A 20,455-nucleotide genomic window follows, 5' to 3' on the forward strand; every position below is an offset into this window, starting at 1 on the left:
CGCCCAAGAAGCACTAATAGCCCTTGTGGAGTGTGCCTTGATTTGAAAAGGTGGAATTTTCTGTTTCAAACCGTAAGCTTGAATAATCATTTGTCGAATCCATTTTGAAATGGTAGATTTTGACGCTGCCTGTCCTTTATTGGGACCTTCTGACAGTACGAACAAAACATCCGTTTTGCGAATTTGAGCAGTTGCTTTCAGATAGGCCTTGACTGCTCTTACTACATCCAAAGAATGTAGTGACCTTTCTTCCGTAGAACAGGGATCTGGAAAAAAGGAAGGCAGAACAATATCATGGTTTAGATGAAAATCTGAAACCACCTTCAGTAGAAAGCTAGGATGAGGGCGCAATACCACTCTATCCTTGTGTATGATTAAATAAGGCTCTTTACAGGAAAGAGCTGCTAATTCTGATACTCTTCTAGCAGAAGAAATGGCTGCCAGAAAAATTTACTCTCTCGTCAACAAGACCAAGGGAATTTGACGTATTGGTTCAAAAGGCTGTTTCTGTAAAACCGACAGAACCAAATTCAAGTCCCAGGGGTTTAGGAGCGCCTTAACCGGAGGATTAAGACGCGCCACCCCCTGCATAAAGTTTCGAACCAAAGAATGTGAAGCAAGTGGTCGTTGAAATAATACTGATAAGGCCTAGACCTGGCCCTTGATGGTACTCAAGGCCAGCTTCATTTGTAATCCCATTTGTAGAAAGTCAAGAATTCTACCTATTACATATTTTCTGGGATGCCAACCCCTGGATTCACACCAGGATACATAAGCTTTCCAGACTCTATAATAAATCACTCTGGAAGCTGGCTTCTTTGCATCGATTAGGGTAGAGATCACAGGACCTGAGAGCCCACGACTCTTCAGAACGTGGGTTTCAATAGCCAAACCTTCAAATTTAGCGTTTGTAAGGCAGGATGGAACACTGGACCCTGAGATAACAGGTCTGGACGTGACGGTAGGGTCCACGGGGAACCTACTGTCATCCTTACTATTTCTGCATACCAGGCTCTCCTGGGCCAAGCTGGGGCCACCAGAAGTACCAACTTCTTTTCCTGCCTGATCCTGCGAAGGAGTCGTGGCAGTAGCAGAATAGGAGGGAATGCATAAATCAAGCCAGCCTTCGCACCCCAGGTGCATTAATGGCCTTTGGCCATCCATGACCCAGTCGCTGGTTTGCCAGTTTTCCTTTCTTGGACCACTTTTTGTAGGTCCTAACCACTGCAAACCGGCAACTGCAAGAGCTGCAGTTTTGGAGTTGCTCTGACTCAATCATCTAGCCATTACAATTTAGCCCTTGTCAAAGTCACTCAAATACTTACACTTGCTCATTTTTTTCTGTTTTCAACATATCAATTTCAGAGACAATATGTTCACTTGCTGCCTAATATATCTCACCCACTTTCAGATGTCATTGTAATAGGATAATCAATGGTTTTTGCTATACCTGTCAGTGGTCATAATGTTATGACTGATCTGTGTATGTAGACAGTCTATTCTCTCCATCAGTCTTCAGGAGATATCCATTCTACCAGAATGAGCATCTGTGCCCAGGCCCAGGTTCAGGATATAGGCAGTTCATTGGACAAGTGATCAAGGTCATCAAGTTCCCACTCAAACAGGCTACCGACCGGTCTATCAAGAGCAGGTCATTTAGGTATGCTACGACAGTTATACCCTGAGCCCTTAATCTGGCCAGGGGGGGAGCCAAGATCTTTGTAAACACTCGAGGTGCAGTGGCTAGCCCGAAAGGCAGGGCCACAAACTGAAAATGGCGTCCTATTTCAAAGCGCAAGTACTTTTGATGAGCAGGAAAAATGGGTACATGCAGATACACATCTCTGATGTCTATTGATGCCAGAAATTCTCCTCCCTGTAGGATGGAGACTACTGACCGGATTGATTCCATGCGAAAGGATCGAATCCTTAGGAATCGATTTAGATCCTTTAGATCCAGGATGGGCCTGACATCTCCATTTGGTTTTTGAACCGTAAAAAGGTTGGAATAAAATCCCAATCCTTGATCTTTCGTGGGAACCACCACGATGACCTTTTGCGACAATAGTCGCTCTAATTCTAGAAGGAGCGGCTTCTTTTTCTCTGGATCTCTGGGGACATTTGATCTGAGAAAACGAGGAGAGGGGAACTCTTGAAACTCCAGTTTGTAACCTAGAGTTACCGTGGAGATTACCCATCTGTCCTGGAAATCATCCTGCCAGAACTTTGAGAACCGTAGCAGTCTTCCCCCCACCCGAGCGAGCGGGGGCGCTTCTTCATAAGGAGGCTTTAGCGTCTTGTCTAGTAGGCTTCTTCCCCCAGGACTTCTTTTGTCCCTGGGGTCGATTCTGAAATTTATTTCTAGACCCTGACGGAGGAGGCCGTTGCGACTGCCTGGAGGCTGATGCTCCTGGCGCTGGGGAAAGAGCCTGTTTGAAAGAGGGACGCTTACTCCTTTTTTTTAACAGGTAAGAGAGTGCTTTTCCCACTAGAGATCTTTTGGATATAATTGTCCAAATCTTTTCCAAACAGCCTTGTACCACGAAATGGAAATCCAGCCAGAAGCTTCTTACATGGTGCTTCGGCTGACCAATTTTTCAACCATAAGATTCTACGCATATGCACCAACCCAAGTGAAAGACGAGAGGTTTGGATGATAGAATCTCTGATGGCGTCAACAGCAAAACATAAGGCCACTAGAAGGTTAGCCAACCCCGGGGCCTGCTGTTCAGGTAGAACTTTGAGGACCTGCTTAACATGGTCTCTTAAGTATTGACAGACTCCGATCGCTGCCACTGCAGGTTGAGCTACTGAACCTGCTAAGGAGAAAATATCCTTCAACAGGGATTCCATTTTTTTATCAACAGGATCCCTGAGCATCTGAGCATTGTCTACAGGACAAGTCAGACTCTTATTTACGGAGGAAATGGCGGCATCAACAGCCGGTATCCCCCACATCTTTATAAACTTTTCTTCCATAGGATAAAGTGTTGAAAACTTTTTAGGCGGAAAAAAACATTTATCTGGGTGATCCCAATCAGAATAAATGAGCTTTTCTAGCAAACTATGAACAGGAAAAGCATGTGTTGTTTGTGGAGGCTTCAGTGAACCCAAAGAAGAAGAGGGTTCTTTAACTGACTCAGATACAGGTAATTTAAATGTGGAGCGGACCAATCCAGCAAGGATCTGTACTAAGACCTTCTCATCCTGAGAAGCTGAAGAGAGCCCTTCTCCACCTGATTCCTCAGAGGAGGAATCATCAGTCCCATCCCGATCCTCTGAAAGGGATTCTTCTCCCTTATCCCAGAGTTCCTCTGCCTGAGGGTCCTGGGTAACGGAGGAAGACCTAGTGCGTTTTCTTCCACTGAGTGAAGATGCGATTAAGGCCATTAATATTTCCTCTAGTCCATTAATGTTTGAGGAAAAAACCTCCTGCGTAATATATACAGGGGCTGAAGTGCCAGAACCAGATGCAGCCCCTGACCCCGACGGCTCTCCCTGGCCAGCCATCCCAGGTCCTTCAGGGGGGGAAGGCGCTGCAGAAGGGGGGTCCTCAGAGCCTGAGGAAGATCCACTGCGGCCCCCCTAATCTTGGGGGGGAATATCCCCGAGGAAGAGCCCCCTATCCCATCCTACCTGGAGCTCGACTGGAGGAGCTGTGCAGCACGAACACTGAGACAGACAATCAAGCATGTGAAGGTATGTGCTCTTGGCGGCCCCCGGTGGTGACAATGTGGAATCTCCCTTACCTTATCCAGCTGCAGGTTTCTGTTATACAGACCCAATCTTCACCTCTCACGGTGGGCTTCGTTTGGAAAAACCTTCAGAGACTGGGGCCCCCTATGGATAGGGGGATCCGCAGTTCTGGGCCTGTAAAGAACCTGGCCAAGAATAAGGCTAGAAAAACCAAATTCTGAAATGCGGGGGCCAGCTCTCTAAAAAGAGAAGCGTTACAGGTTAAACCTTGTTTCTTCAGACACGAGGCCCGGGTACCATCCAATTCGGCCTAGAAAGGACACCTTGAAATGGATCCGGTTTGCCTGGCTTGCCCCAGTATAGGATATTCCCTTTGGAGTTCAGCATAGCACATCTTTACACGTGACCAACACCTAAGACAGTGGCGAAGAAACTGAGGTATCCCTGTGGGATTATATAGGGGGGTTGAACTTCCTGTTTAGGGTGTGCCAGCGTCCAATCACCTAGTGATACCCTATATAACCCATCAGTGATTATTGAGGCTCTGTGTCCCGTGATGTACGAGAAAGAAAAAACATTTTTTTTCCCTCAGTTTGGGTCGATATGTATCCTTCTACATTTTTGGTACAAAATCGCAATAAGCGTATATTGATTTGGAGACGCTATAACTTTTGCGCAAACCAAACAGGGGATAGTTTTATGGCATTTTTATTTTTTTTTAGTAATGGTGGCGATCTGCGATTTTTATTGGGACTGCGACATTGTGGTGGACACATCGGACACTTTTGACACTATTTTGGGACCACTGTCATTTATACAGCGACCAGTGCTATAAAAATGCACTGATTACTGTGTAAATAACACTGGCAGTGAAGCAGTTAACCACTAGGGGGCGATGAAGAGTTAAGTGTGTCCTAGGGAGTGATTCTAACTGTGGGGGGGGGCTTTAAGTCACATGACAGCGATCACTGCTCCCGATGACAGAGAGCACCGGGGCGGCACAGTGGTGTAGTGGGTAGCACTCTCGCCTAGCAGTAAGAAGGGTCGCTGGTTCGAATCCCAACCAGGACACTACCTGCCTGGAGTTTGCATGTTCTCCCCGTGTCTGCGTGGGTTTCCTCCGGGTACTCCGGTTTCCTCCCACACTCCAAAGACATGCTGGTAGGTTAATTGGATCCTGTCTAAATTGGCCCTGGTATGTAAGAATGTGAGTTAGGGACCTTAGATTGTAAGCTCCTTGAGGGTGTAGGGACTGATGTGAATGTACAATGTATATGTAAAAGCGCTGCGTAAATTGACGGCGCTATATAAGTACCTGAAATAAATAAATAAAAAATAAAATGACAAAGCCAGAACGAGGAAATGCCTTGTTTACATCGGCACTTCCCTGTTCTGAAGCTCCGTGACACGGCCGGGAGACCGGCGGGTCCTGCGGGCATGGTCACGCTGTTCACGAGTGCCTGCTATCCCCGCTTCTTAAAGGGGATGTACAGGTACGCCCATTTGCCCACCGCTGCCATTGTGCAAACGTATATCGGCGTGCAGCGGTTGGCAAGTGGTTAAAATTGTCATACAAATATATATTTGAAATCAAATCTTTATTATTTTTTAACAACTTCATGGTGTGGGTGGATTTCGGTCAGTCACAGTCTGTGTCACCCCCTCCAGCCCGTTTCATAGAATAAGAGGGAGGTGAAGCCTCCATTAATCTACATGTAATATCCAACTCCCATTGTGTTTAGATGGATAGTGGGCATGGAGGAGGGAGGGAGTGGGTTGCCATTCACCACTGGGTATACGCCCACGTGTGACTCTATAGTCACATGGGCTGCTCAAATTTTATAGGGAGGAAATGTTCAGCTTAGAAACTCACTGAAAACTGAGAATGAGCAGAGCTGCCAACACTGCTCTTCAAAATCCCTAGCTGAATTGGGGACATAAACAGAAAGTGGAGATAGAAAACAGCAGAATCAACCAGGTTTTTTGCAGAATACAGACAACGAATCTCATAGTGGTTTAGTGAGTATGAACAGCATGTAATATGCCTATGCATGTGCAGGTGTTCATCATCCCAGCACACAGGGACCGTAATGTTTGTGTAAAATGATCTGAGCATGTGCAGCTCAGCTTACATACCAGAGAAGACTGCGAGCAGGCAGGTTGGTGTATTTTAATGCACGCCACTTCTGCAATAAATAGCCTGCCTGCTCCTAAGGTTTGGTATGATGCCTTTAGTTTGGATTTAAACCTAGGCCCAATCAAAAATCTATGTGGAAAGACCCTCACTTTAGTAAACAGTATGTTAATGGTTAAAACGACTTACCTGTCTATTGCTATTATGCCCAAAGTAAGCATACTGGCAGAGCTGATCAACATATAAAGAAGGGCAGAGAAATTGCACCACACCACTCCGAATATCCATTCCCTTAGAATAGAGCTGACAACAACAAATGGAAGCACCAGCATAGACAGCAGCAGATTGGATAACGTCAGGCTAAACACAAACTTGTTGCTGAGGGAAAGCAAATACGACTTCTTGTACAATACGATCACAATGACAAGATTGCCCAGGCATATCAGAATGTCAATGATGATAATAGCAATGGATTCGGCTACTATAGTAGCCCCATTTTCTGCAGTTTCACTTCCCACGCCATTTTCTCCAGAAGAGTTGATGCTCATTGTCAAACACAAAGCAATCCGTTTTGAAACATGCTGGGAACCTAGAAGAAGAAAACAAAATGGAATTATAAAAATAAAATAATCAATAAATGAAGTATTTTGAAGGAGTGCTATCTTTTTTTTTGGGGGGGGGGGGGGGGTGCAAACACTCTGCAAAATTATGTGTTGTTTCTTTTTCTAGGTCTCCCAGCACTTGTGCAGGCATTGTGAGAACCCGGGTATCTCTATGATCTATTGGTTTCAGCTCCTTTGTCTACAATGCCTAGACTCCATAGGCTTTCCGCAGCCCCCTCTTAGTTATTTTTCTTGTTTAGCATGGGTAGCCCTACCTTTCCCTTTACAGGCTGTTATGAGAGGACTATGCAGGGAATGCATATCCTATCTTGTGACAAAAAGCTAAGATGAAGTACAAATACTCTTTACACACTGCGTAGTATTTATTATTAACTCAAAAAAAAGTATCTTATTGGGCACAGCCTCCTTCACATCTCCAAATTTTTTCTTTTTTTGTTTCCTGCGGTGATTTGACTTCCTGTTGGAGGGTGGCTGCATTCATTCTCCACGATCCCACTGTATGTAGGAACATAGTTATCCTCTCTTGCTTGCTTCTGAGATGGCTTTGGGACTATGGATTATGGGGTTTGTATTGTACACGGAGAAGTGTATATGACCGCAATGTTGACTTCAGTACTGTGTTTACTGGAGCCGATCCTTTGGATCCCCAGTGCCGTCATCTTGGATGTGGCAGCCAGCTGTGACTTCCTGCTTTTTCACAGCCGAATCCCCACTGTGCATGTGTGGGATTGTGCTGTGCTGGTCCCGCAGCCTCCTGGGGTGTGTGATGTGTCAGAAGGTTGCGGAAAAAGAAAAAAAAACACACACACACCAATTTTTTTTTGGGGGGGGGGGGGCAGAACTTTCTTTTTAAGTGAAGTTCCACTTTAAAGGATACATACACCTTTGTTAGGATGTTACAACCATGTTACCAAAGAGCACTTGTTGGCACCCCTCTGATCCCCTGCTGTGACAGCGGGCAGGGGATCCTCTCTCCACACCCGCTGTCACAATTTAAAAAGAGTGTGGTCCTGCGGGGCTCCACCCACACAGCCACATCATTCATTCACAAAGTTCTGTGAATGAATGAACTACAACTACTGTCTTTCACTGCAGCAGACACCTTGTACTTCTCAATGAACTGCGAGGCCACTGGTGATCGCTCTCATAGGTAATTGATCTTCCTGCTCTCCAGTAACTGTATGCCCCATATGGGGCTAAGGACAGATACAGTAAGGGGAAAAAAGTATTTGATCCCATGCTGATTTTGTACGTTTGCCCACTGACAAAGAAATGATCAGTCTATAATTTAATGGTTTATTTTAACAGTAAGAGACAGAATAAATAAACAAAAATATCTAGAAAAATCCATTTCAAAAAAGTTATGAATTGATTTGCATTTTAATGAGTGAAATAAGTATTTGATCCCTTATCATTCAGCAAGATTTTTGGCTACCAGGTGTCTTCTATACTGGCAACTCTCTTAAAGGGAATGCTCCTAATCTCGGCTTGTTATCTGTATAAAAAAAAAAAAAGACACCTGTCCACAGAAGCAATCAGATTCCAATCACTCCACCATGGCCAAGACCAAAGAGCTGTCTAAGGATGTCAGGGACAAGATTGTAGACCTACACAAGGCTGGAATGAGCTACAAGACCATCGCCAAGCAGTTTGGTGAGAGGATGACAACAGCTGGTGCGATTTTTCGCAAACTGAAAAACACAAAATAACTATCAATCTCCCTCGGTCTGGGGCTCCATGCAAGTTCTCACCTTGTGGAGTTTCAGTGATCATGAGAATGGTGAGGAATCAGCCCAGAACTATATGGGAGAATCTCGTCAATGATCTCAAGGCAGCCGAGACCATAATCACCAAGAAAACAATTGGTAACACACTACGCCTTGAAGGACTGAAATTCTGCAGCACGCGTAAGGTCCCCCTGCTTAGGAAACACATGTACAGGCCTCTCTGAAGTTTGCTAATGAACATCTGAATGATTCAGAGGAGAACTGTGTGAAAGTATTGTGGTCAGATGAGACCAAAATTGAGCTCTTTGGCAATAACTAAACTCGCCGTGTTTGGAGGAGGAGGAGAAATGCTGCCTATGACCCCAAGAACACCATCCCCACCATCAAACATGGAGGTGGAAACATTATGCTTTGGGGGCGTTTTTCTGCTAAGGGGACAGTACAACTTCACAGCATCAAAGGGGTGATAGATGGAGCCATGTACCATCAAATCTTGGGTGAGAACCACCTTCCCTCAGCCAGGGCATTGAAAATGGGTCGTAGATGGGTATTCCAGCATGACGACAATGACCCAAAACACATGGCCAAGGCAACAAAGGAGTGGCTCAAGAAGAAGCACATTAAGGTTCTGGAGTGGCCTAGCCAGTCTCCAGACCTTAATCCCATAGAAAATATGTTGCGGGAGCTGAAGGTTCGGGTTACCAAACGTCAGCCTCGAAACCTTAATGACTTGGAGAGGATCTGCAAAGCGGTGTGGGACAAAATCCCTCCTGAGTAAGGATGAGCTCCGGCGTGTTCGCAAGCTGCACATGCTGAGCCCGCAAGGAACTCGGCACTGCACAGCAATAATCACAAGCAGTGAGACATTTCCCTGTGTGCGGCTGCAGAGATCGGGAAATGTCACACTGCCAACGATTAGCGCAGCGCATTGCCGACTTCCTGGCGGGCTCGGCACGTGCAGCTTGCAAACACGCCAGAGCTCATCCTTACTCCTGAGATGTGTGCAAACCTGGTGGCCAACTACAAGAAATGTCTGACCTCTGATTGCCACCAAGGGTTTTGCCACCAAGTACTAAGTCAAGTTTTGGGAAGGGTTCAAATACTTATTTCACTCATTAAAATGCAAATCAATTTACAACTTTTTTAAAATACTTTTTTTCTCGATAATTTTGTTATTCTGTCTCTCACTGTTAAAATAATCCTACCATTAAATTTTAGACTGATCATTTTTTTTGTCAGTGGGCAAATGTACAAAATCAGCAGGGGATCAAATACTTTTTTTCCCTCACTGTAGCTATACTAAGATTCTGCAGGAGCCTGACATTACAACCACGCTCTGCTGGCAATGCAGGCAAGGTGAACTTAGCCTTTAAGTAGAGGTTGTGTATGGATTATATTTGGAAAACAAGGATATTGTTTAGTGTCACTTTAACCACTTGCCGGCCGAGCTATAGCCGAAAGACAGCTACAGCTCGGTCAGCAATTTTGGGTAGGACATGCATGGATATCCTCCCAGAACTGAGGCCCCCAGGATGCGCTCTATGACCGCGGTTGTCCACTGGACACAGCTGATCACAGATCGGGGTAAAGGGCCAATCACAGTGGCCCTTTACCATGTGATCAGATGTGTCCAATTACAGCTGGTCGCAGGTAAACAGACTTGCCGGTTATGGGAAGTCCCTCTATGTGAGGAAAGGAGAGCCGATAACTGGCAAGGCTCTCAGTACATTGTTTACACTGATAATCAGGGCACTGATTTACAGTGCAGCCCCATCGGTACCCATCCAGGCAGTGTTGCTTCATCAGCACATGAAGAAAAACTACTTTACAGCAAAGGTTTAACAGAAACTAAGGCTGGCCATACACTATACAATCTTCTTGTACAATTTTCCTTTAGGATTTACCAAAACCATATAATATGAGGTCAAACCTAAACACTTTCAATTTGTATGCAATCAGGCAGGCTCTTGTACTACATAGTTGAAGGTAAATCTAAAGGAAATTGAATAAGAAAATTGTATAATGTATGGCCAGCTTAAGAAAAATATTTTTTTTTTCCCTTCAGAATCTTTAGCAAAAAATAAAAAACCCAGTGGTGATTAAATACCACCAAAAGAAAGCTCTATTTGTGTGAAAAAAAATGATAAAAATGTCATATGGGTACAGCATTGCATGACCGCGCAATAGTCAAAGTAGGCAGGAAGAGGGTGAAAGTGCCCGGCATTAAAATGGTTAATACTCACCCATCCCATCAATATTCACTCTCATGAAAGGACACCAAGGCTAAAAAAAATTCAGCATCTGACATGTATGAATGTGTTGGATACCTGACCCCCCCCTGTTCTCACTATGTGACAGCCTCTACGTGAATATACATGCTTTTCTATGTGATCTTACAAGAATAAAAAAGCTCTGCACATTGTTAATGTGCTGGCGACAGATTTGATCTACATGAATACAGGACAGCGGTGTCACATAGGGGCTTGTGGAAGCAAAGGGGCGCACCTGGAAACAAAGAGCAGCAGCACCATTTATTAACCCTTTCCCTTGCAGGAATGTCTTTGACAAGATTCTGTAGCTAGTGACAGAGACACTTTAAAAAGCATATAGAGGCATGAAAGAAAAAACAAAACACTTGTGTTTATAATGCCTCCTACATTAAAAATGTGCCTTTTTTTTTTTTTTTTTAATAAACCCCAATTGTCAATGCTGCCACAGCAGTGTCATACAATAGCCAGGCATGCTGGCTGCGCCATATAAATAATATATATATAATAGCAAGCATGCAGAGCATCCCTACAATCACAGCCCCGTCCTCTGTGTGAAGTTGTGCTCGGTAGGAACGCCTAGCCTTCCCCATTGTTATATAGACAGCACAGGCTCCAGTCCACCAGCTTTACCTTTCTCTACACATACACCTTGCACTACGGAACTACCGCCGTGTTACACAAAGCACATAGTTCCACTTACCTTTTGTTCCTTGGCTGCTAATACTGCAAAGATTCCATGCCTAGATCGAGTGGTCCAGGTAGACCCGGAACTACAGGCCGGTGTCTTCTGCCACTTCCTGTACGTGGAACGCAAGGGTGCGTCTCACTGCTGTCTACTACTTCCGTGTGATGCTTGTGATTGATTAGCAGTAGTGATCGTGATCTGTATGACAAAATCACAAAACTTGTTATAGAAAAATATACAATTTTATATTTTATATACATGTATTAGATTGTTATAAAAAAAGCAGATTCAATATGTGTTGTTGGCCATAAAAAAACTACTGAAAGCTATGTAGTTGCACGTTGTCACTGATTTTCATCATGTGCAAAAAAAAACAGTTTTTTTTTTTCTTTCTTTCTTGCATGTGGTTTGGTATAAGTAGAAGATGAACTGGGACTAGGGTTGCCACCTTTTCTTCAAGCCAAACCCAAAACACTTTTGCAGCCTGGAGCACCTTTCGGTGCACCAAGGAGAGTAGAAATGCAGTGCGCATAGCATGCCACAGCGAAAAGTTGGTGTGGCCAAATTGCCCTTGCTGACATCATGCCCCCCCAGTAATGCCAACCTGCCCCCTGACAGCCACCAGCAACTCCCGGACAGCAACAGATTTGTGTGTGACTATCTTGGATAGTCTTGGGGAGCCACAGCCCGGTCTGAATAATGTGAGTTCGGATACGGTTGAGTTTGAAGCATGCCCCAGCTAGGGTTGCCACCTGCCCGGGATTCACCCAGACAGTCAGGGTTTTGAATCATGTGTCCAGGTTTCAGGCGGACAGAAACCGGACAGGTGGCAACCCTAGCTAGGGCATGCTTCAAACTCATGTTATCCGAACTCATGTTCCAATGAGGAGGCTGGGTAATTGAGGGGGCTTTTCGGTAGGGGACCATTCCACACACCTTTTTGGTGTGTGTGTTCATTTGTATTTTTTTGGTTCACTTGGGTTCGCTTGGTAGTAATGGGCTCAGGCGTGTTCGGGATCCTAGTCCCAACCCAACTGCCCGATCCCACCAGGAAGCTGACACTGCACACCGATAATCACAGGCAGTGAGACATTTCCCAGTCCGCAGCTGTACAGATCGGAAAATGTCTCACTGCCTCTGATTATCGGTGTGCATCTTCCTGGTGGGATCGGGCAGGTGGGTTGGGACTATGATCCCGAACACGCCTGAGCCCATCTCTAGTGTGTACTTGTCTCAATTACTAGCACAAAGTGTAATTCATGTCTGCTGCTTTATTCCTCTGCTATTAGCATGAATTATTATTATTATTTTTTCAGCAGGAACTAGGGGGAACTCAGTTCCACCACCTCTGGCTCAGGTCTTCTGCTTTCTGCTCACCACTATCACTTGGTAACACTGAAATCCAGCTTCTGTGTTTACAAGTGATAGCTTATCTCCCAGTGGCTCCCACAGGTCAGATCCCCTATGCAGATCCCACTGAGTGCCGGACAGGGACAAGGGAGATACAGAACAGGTGCCCAGGGTTCAGTGCAGTCATGGGCAGGAGAGGGTGTGTGGTAGGCTGCACCCTCTGTGGTCTCCATTTTTTCCCTGGTGACCAGTTGTTGATGCTCCTACTGCATGATCTCCCTTGCAAGTGACTGTAGTATAGTAAGCTGGGAGGTACTACATCTGGATAGGTGATTCAGCTTAATATTGCAACAAAGGTAAGAAATATGACAGATGGTGGAGCTTTTAAGGATGGGGGAGAAGATGAGGGCAGCGGAGGGAGGGGTTGTATGTATGCAAAGGGAAGAGCTACTATTTGATGCCATTTGGCAGGTATGTGTGTGTGGTGGGCATGATTGAGTTCCTGCACCTATTCTCTGAGAAAAAAAAACCCTGATTATTATTATACAGGATTTAGATGCTGACAGCTTACGCAGGCCTTTACAACATAAGGGCAGGCAGTACAATTACAATACAATTTAATACAGTGGGAATCAGAGAACCCTGCTCGTTAGAGCTTACAATCACTTCTGACAAGTTTTCCTGACACCAAGAGAAAAATGGTGACAGGGGAGGGACCTCCAGCAGATTAACAGCCTCAGCTCTGTTCCTGTTTGCTGTGTGAAGGGGGAAGTTGCTGTTCCCTCCAATCAGCTCTCACACATTTCACTGAGCTCTGCAGAGTGTATTATTGAGAGCCCTTGCACACTGGGGCGGTTTGCAGGCGCTATTGCGCTAATAATAGCGCCTGCAAACTGCCCCGAAAGTGCCGCTGCATGTATTCCTGTGTGAAAGCCCCGAGGGCTTGCACACTGGAGCGATGCGCTGGCAGGACGGTAATAAAAGTCCTGCTAGCAGCATCTTCGGAGCGGTGAAGGAGCGGTGTGTATACCGCTCCTTTACCGCTCCTGCCCATTGAAATCAATGGGACGGCGCGGCTATACCGCCGGCAATGCGCCTCTGGAGAGGCGCTTTGCGGTGGTTTTTAACCCTTTCTCGGCCGCTAGCGGGGGGTAAAACCGCCCCGCTAGCGGCCGCATACCGACGGTAAAACGCCGCTATTAATAGCGGCGTTTTACCGCCGATGCCGCCCCCGCCCCAGTGTGCAAGGGCTCTACCTCTCTCTCCCCTTTTTTCTGACAGCTCTGACAAGCTTTAAAAACTCAGCACTTTGCATGGATGTAGAGAAACGAAAACTGCAGATAAATAGGTACAAGTTATGTAGGAGGATTTGTTTCATCTCTGTGCATCACCTGAGGATAATCACTTTACTGGGTATATGGAAGGGTTTACAACCACTTTAATTAGAACAAAAAGTGCGCACTGCACCATGGACTTGAGGCATGAATTAATTAGAAAAAAAATCCTGCCCTCCACCTAAAAATTTTTTATTTTCCCCACTAGCTCATTTCTCACAGTTATTACGTTCTGTACCACTTGTCCCTCCTTATTAAATTGTAATCTGTTATGTGCATGAACACTTATGGCCCGTACACACAATCCGAAAAAAAAAACGGACTACAGATCATCTGTTTTTCTTTGCATGCTAGTCGCATATCGAAAATGAAGAGTTTACTAAAGTTACGAAAATTCTCGTAGAACTGGATACAATATCAGAAGTGATATAATGTGTTGTTGTGTATTTGTATTGTATTTTTGAATGACAGCTGTACTGATTAACCACTTCAACTCCGGAAGGTTTTACCCCTTAATGACCAGGCCATTTTTTGCAATACGGCACTGTGTTGCTTTAACTAACAATTGCGCGGTCGTGCGACACTGTACCCAAATAAAATTGATGTCATTTTTTTTCCCACAAATAGAGCTTTCTTTTGGTGGTATTTGATCACCTCTGCGGTTTTTATTTTTTGCGCTATAAACAAAAAAAAATGACAATTTTGAAAAAAAATATATATTTTTTACTCTCTGCTATAAAATATATCCAATAAAAAAATGTAAAAAAAATCAATTTTTTTCATCAGTTTAGGCCAATTTTTATTTTGCTACATGTTTTTGGTTAAAAAAAAATCCCAAAAAGCATATATTGATTGGTTTGCGCAAAAGTTATAGCATCTACAAACTACGGGATAGATTTATTGACTTTTTTTAAAAATTGTTTTTACTAGTAATGGCAGCGATTTTTTGTGGGACTGAGACATTGCGGCGGACAAATCTGACACTAAGTGACACTTTTTGAGGACCAGTGACACCAATACAGTGATCAGTGCTAAAAAAAATGCACTGTCACTGTATAAATGACACTGGCAGGGAAGCGGTTAACAAAAAGGGTAATCAGAGGGTTAACTGTGTTCCCTGGGTGTGCTTTCTTACTGTGTGGGGGATGGACTGACTTGAGGAAGAGACCCGATTAGCAGGAATCACAGATCTCTCTCTCCATCTCTGACAGAACGAGGGTCTGCCTTGTTTACATAGGCAGGCCGCCATTCTGTCTCTCCAGAGAACGATTGCAGGTAGCTGGCTGTCGGACCCGGGGATTGGCTCCCACTGTGTCCAATCACAGCAGAAGCGCGACTCCGGGGGTGTGCGTGCCCCAGAGCCAAAAGGCCGCCCTGCTGCAGTACATGTATATGGGACGGTCCTTAAGCGGTTAAAAGAAAATCGTACGATCTGGTGTCGTACAAGAAAAATTTTCGTGCTTGTCCAATTGTATATAATCAGATAAACTGTTGTGATCGGCTCTCGAAAGCTGCGTACTAATAATCCCATTATTGTACGATCACTTCAAAAGTGGTATTTTTCGTCCGATTTTTGGATCGTGTGTATGGGCTATTAAAGTGGGGAAACCTGTTTTAGAAAAAAAAAATGAACATATAGCTTCAGCAAAAGCCAATAAAAAGCTACTTTAAAGAGGAGCTCCACCCTAAAGGGGAAGCTCCGCTTATTTTCCTCCTCCCTCCCTCCCCCTCTGCTGCCACATTTGCCACCTTTCGGGTGGGGAAGAGGGGAGCAGGCATCTGGTTTCACCTGCGGCAAACTCATCCAGAAGTTCGGCCCCCTCCTCCTTCTCCCGCCGCCGAGCCATTCACAAAGCGCAGCGTGCTTCCAGCATGAGCAGTAGGGGGAACGGGCTGTTCACTGCCAATTTCCCCTTCCCAAGATGGCGGTGGCAGCACCCGAGAGCCAAATGAAAAATCAGCTCGGGTGAACATACCCGATTTGTGGACAGGTAGGTGTCCTAATATTAAAAGTCAGCAGCTACATTATTTGCAGCTGCTGACTTTTCATTTTTCCTGAAGAAGCCTGGAGCTTGGGTGTCTGATGAATTAAAACAGATTTCTTTAAAATGAATGCTATGCATGACAGGCTGAATGCTCTAAGTCAGTCAGTAGTAATCAGATTATATATATAAGAAGATTTTGCATACTTGTAAACGGCACCATACAGCAGCAGACTTATACTGTACAGTATATCTTCTTCATCCAGCGGGTCACACATACATGGGATGACAAGAGGTGAGGAACCTTTTGATTTATACTGTAGTGTTAGAAATTGAGGACATATTTTTAACGTATGTTTTAGGTTTGCTCAGTGGTTTTTTTTCTGTGCATCTTATGCCGTGTACACACGACCGGACTTTCCGGCAGAAAAGGTCAGACAGAATGAATCGGTCGGACATTCCGATCATGTGTGGGCTTCATCGGACCTTTTCTGTCGAAAAATTCTGACGAACTTTAGAAATAGAACATGTTTCAAATCTTTCCGACGGACTTGATTCCTATCGAAAAAAATGTTCGTCTGTATGCTAGTCCGACGGTCCGAAAACGACGCAAGGGCAGCTATTGGCTACTGGCTATTGAACTTCCTTTTCTAGTCCGGTCGTAGGCAATCATGTTCGAAACGATCGGACTTTGGTGGGATCGTGTGTAGGCAAGTCTGTTTCGGCGGAAATCCATCGGAACGCCATTGAAAAGTCCTTCGGAGTTCAGTGCGACGAGATGTCCGCTCGTGTGTATGCAGCATTAGTCCCACATTAAGGAAGAATTTAAGTGGAGCTGTGCTATATAAATCTGTAGGCAGTGCTGGGACAAGGTCATCTAGAGCCCAGGGTGCCCCCTCCAAGATGTATGAGCATAATGTGTCAGCAAAAATCCCCCCCCCCCAAAAAAAAAATTGAGCACTGCTCACAAGCATAAATCCCCCCTCCTCCCAGTACAAATTCACCCCCCTGCGGAAATCCCCCCTCCCAGCACAAATCTTTACCATCCCCAAATCCCCCCCAGCACAAATAACCCCCCTCCCCCCAAAAAAATGGCCCCTCCTAGCACAAATCCTCTACCAATCATCTCTACTAGCACAAACCCCCCCAAAACAAAAAAAATCCCCTTCTAGCACAATTCCCCTCCCCCTCTACCATATCACCTCTTCTAGCACAAACCCCCCTCCTAGCACAAATGCCCCCCCCCCCCCAAAAACAAATTCCTCCAAATCACCACTCCTAGCACCCCCCCCCCTAAATTTCCCCTCTTAGAACAATTCTTGCCATCCCCCAATTCCCCCTTCCAACACAAATCCCCTCCCCCTCGATCACTTTTCCAGTGCTCCCCACCTCACTTGATGATGATACCACAGTGCCCAGGGCAGCCGCCCCCTCCTGCCCACCCCTTTTCCTGCCTCTCTGTAGGAATACACGGTAGCACGCGTAAAACTCCTTTATATTGAGTTGGCCCAACTTTTGTAGGTATAACAGCTTTAACTCTTCTGGGAAGGCTGTCAACAAGGTTTAGGGGTGTGTCTAATGGAAATGTTTGACCATTCTTCCAGAAGAGCATTTGTGAGGTCAGGCACTGATGTGGACTAGAAGGCCTGGCTCACAGTCTCCGTGCTAATACAGGCCAGTCAAGTTCCTGCGCCCCAAATTCACTCATCCATGTCTTTATGGACCTTGCTTTGTGCACTGGTGTGCAGTCATGTTGGAACAGGAAGGGGCCATCCCCAAACTGTTCCCACAAAGTTGGGAGCATGAAATTGTCCAAAATGTCTTGGTATGCTGACATCTCAGGAGTTCCCTTCACTGGAACTAAGGGGCCAAGCCCAACCCCTGAAAAACAACCCCACACCATACTCCCCCCTCAATCAAATGATTTGGACCAGTGCATAAAGCAAGGTCCATGAAGACATGAAGGAACTTGACTGGCCTGCACAGAGTCCTGACCTCAACCCGATAGAACACCTTTGGGATGAATTAGAGCGGAAACTGCGACCCAGGCCTTCTTGTCCAACATCAGTGCCTGACCTCACAAATGCCCACCCCTTTTCCTGGCTCTGTCTGTAGCACATGTAAAACTCCTTTATAGCAGGGGTCAGCATCCTTCTCCACCTTAAAGTGATACTAAGTGCAATTTTTTTCCCCTAATGCTAGTCTAAAGACCTACACTACTGTAGCACACCCCTGAATTCTGTACGTAGCACACCCCTGAACTCTGCACTTTGTACGAAGCACACTCCTGAACTCTGTACGTAGCACATCCCTGAACTCTGCACGTAGCACACCCGTGAACTCTGCACTCTGTATGTAGCACACCCGTGAACTCTGCACTCTGTACGTAGCACACCCCCGAACTCTGCACTCTGTACGTAGCACACCCCCGAACTCTGCACTCTGTACGTAGCATACCCCTGAACTCTGCATGTAGCACACCCCGTAACTCTGCACGTAGCCCACCCGTGAACTCTGCACTTAGCCCACCAGTGAACTCTGCACGTAGCAAAAACTGAACTCTGCACGTAGCACACCCGTGAACTCTGCACTCTGTACATAGCACACCCGTGAACTCTGTATATAGCACACCCCTGAACTCTGCACGTAGCACACCCCTGAACTCTGCACTCTGTACGTAGCACACCCCTGAACTCTGCATGTAGCACACCACTGAACTCTGCACTCTGTACGTAGCACACCCCTGAACTCTGCACGTGGCACACCCCTGAACTCTGCACTGTGTACGTAGCACACCCCTGAACTCTGCACGTAGCACACCCATGAAATCTGCACGTAGAACACCCCTGAACTCTGCATGTAGTACACCCCTGAACTCTGCACGTAGCACACCCCTGAGCTCTGCACTCTGTACGTAGCACACCCATGAACTCTGCACTCTGTACGTAGCAAACCAGTGAACTCTGCACTCTGTACGTAGCACACCCCTGAACTCTGCACTCTGTACGTAGCACACCCCTGAACTCTGCACTCTGTACGTAGCACACCCCCGAACTCTGCACTCTGTACATAGCACACCCCTGAACTCTGCACTCTGTACATAGAAAACCCTTGAACTCTGCACTCTGTACATAGCACACCCCTGAACTCTGCACTCTGTACATAGCATACCCCTGAACTCTGCACTCTGTACATAGCACACCCCTGAACTCTGCACTCTGTAGATAGCAAACTCCTAAACTCTGCACTCTGTATGTAGCACACCCCTGAACTCTGCACTCTGTACGTAGCACACCCCTGAATGCTGCGCTCTGTCCACAGCACAACCCTAAACTGTGCACTCTGTATGTAGCACACCCCTTAAACTGTGCACTCTGTATGTAGCACACCCCTGAACTGTACACTCTGTATGTAGCATACCAATGAACTGTGCACTCTGTACGCAGCACACCCCTGAACTCTGCACTCTGTACATAGCACAACCTTGAACTCTGCACTCTATGCATAGCACACCCCTAAACTCTGCACTCTATACATAGCACACCCCTGAACTCTGCACTCTATACATAGCACACCCCTGAACTCTGCACTCTATACATAGCACACCCCTGAACTCTGCACTCTATACATAGCACATCCCTGAACTCTGCACTCTATTCATAGCACACCCCTGAACTCTGCACTCTACACATAGCACATCCCTGAACTCTGTACGTAGCACACCCCTGAGCTCTGCACTCTGTACGTAGCACACCCGTGAACTCTGCACTCTGTACGTAGCAAACCAGTGAACTCTGCACTCTGTACGTAGCACACCCCTGAACTCTGCACTCTGTACGTAGCACACCCCTGAACTCTGCACTCTGTACGTAGCACACCCCTGAACTCTGCACTCTGTACGTAGCACACCCCCGAACTCTGCACTCTGTATGTAGCATACCCCCGAACTCTGCACTCTGTACGTAGCACACCCCCGAACTCTGCACTCTGTACATAGCACACCCCTGAACTCTGCACTCTGTACATAGCACACCCCTGAACTCTGCACTCTGTACACAGCATACCCCTGAACTCTGCACTCTGTACATAGCACACCCCTGAACTCTGCACTCTGTAGATAGCAAACTCCTGAACTCTGCACTCTGTACGTAGCACACCCCTGAATGCTGCACTCTGTCCACAGCACAACCCTAAACTGTGCACTCTGTATGTAGCACACCCCTTAAACTGTGCACTCTGTACGTAGCACACCCCTGAACTGTACACTCTGTATGTAGCACACCCCTGAACTCTGCACTCTATACATAGCACACCCCTGAACTCTGCACTCTATACATAGCACATCCCTGAACTCTGCACTCTATACATAGCACACCCCTGAAGTCTGCACTCTGTACGTAGCACACCCCCGAACTCTGCACTCTGTATGTAGCACACCCCCGAACTCTGCACTCTGTACGTAGCACACCCCCGAACTCTGCACTCTGTACATAGCACACCCCTGAACTCTGCACTCTGTACATAGCACACCCCTGAACTCTGCACTCTGTACACAGCATACCCCTGAACTCTGCACTCTGTACATAGCACACCCCTGAACTCTGCACTCTGTAGATAGCAAACTCCTGAACTCTGCACTCTGTATGTAGCACAC

At 46.1% G+C, this 20,455-nt stretch overlaps 1 protein-coding gene across 1 annotated transcript in view; it reads right to left on the minus strand.

Moving 5' to 3' along the window:
* Positions 1-11,247, minus strand: part of GPR161 (G protein-coupled receptor 161) — a 48,573-nt gene extending 37,326 nt beyond the window's left edge. Inside the window, exons 1-2 of the mRNA XM_073615637.1 lie at positions 11,151-11,247; positions 6,020-6,419 (exon numbers count right to left, since the gene is read on the minus strand). Coding sequence (XP_073471738.1) covers positions 6,020-6,378 — 359 coding nt within the window. The 5' untranslated portion in view covers positions 6,379-6,419; positions 11,151-11,247. The remainder of the gene's footprint in view (positions 1-6,019; positions 6,420-11,150) is intronic.
* Between the last annotated feature and the right edge of the window lie 9,208 nt (positions 11,248-20,455).

Source organism: Aquarana catesbeiana, linkage group LG02, assembly GCF_042186555.1.
Source record: "Aquarana catesbeiana isolate 2022-GZ linkage group LG02, ASM4218655v1, whole genome shotgun sequence".
In the NCBI taxonomy this organism is placed as follows: Eukaryota; Metazoa; Chordata; class Amphibia; order Anura; family Ranidae; genus Aquarana; species Aquarana catesbeiana.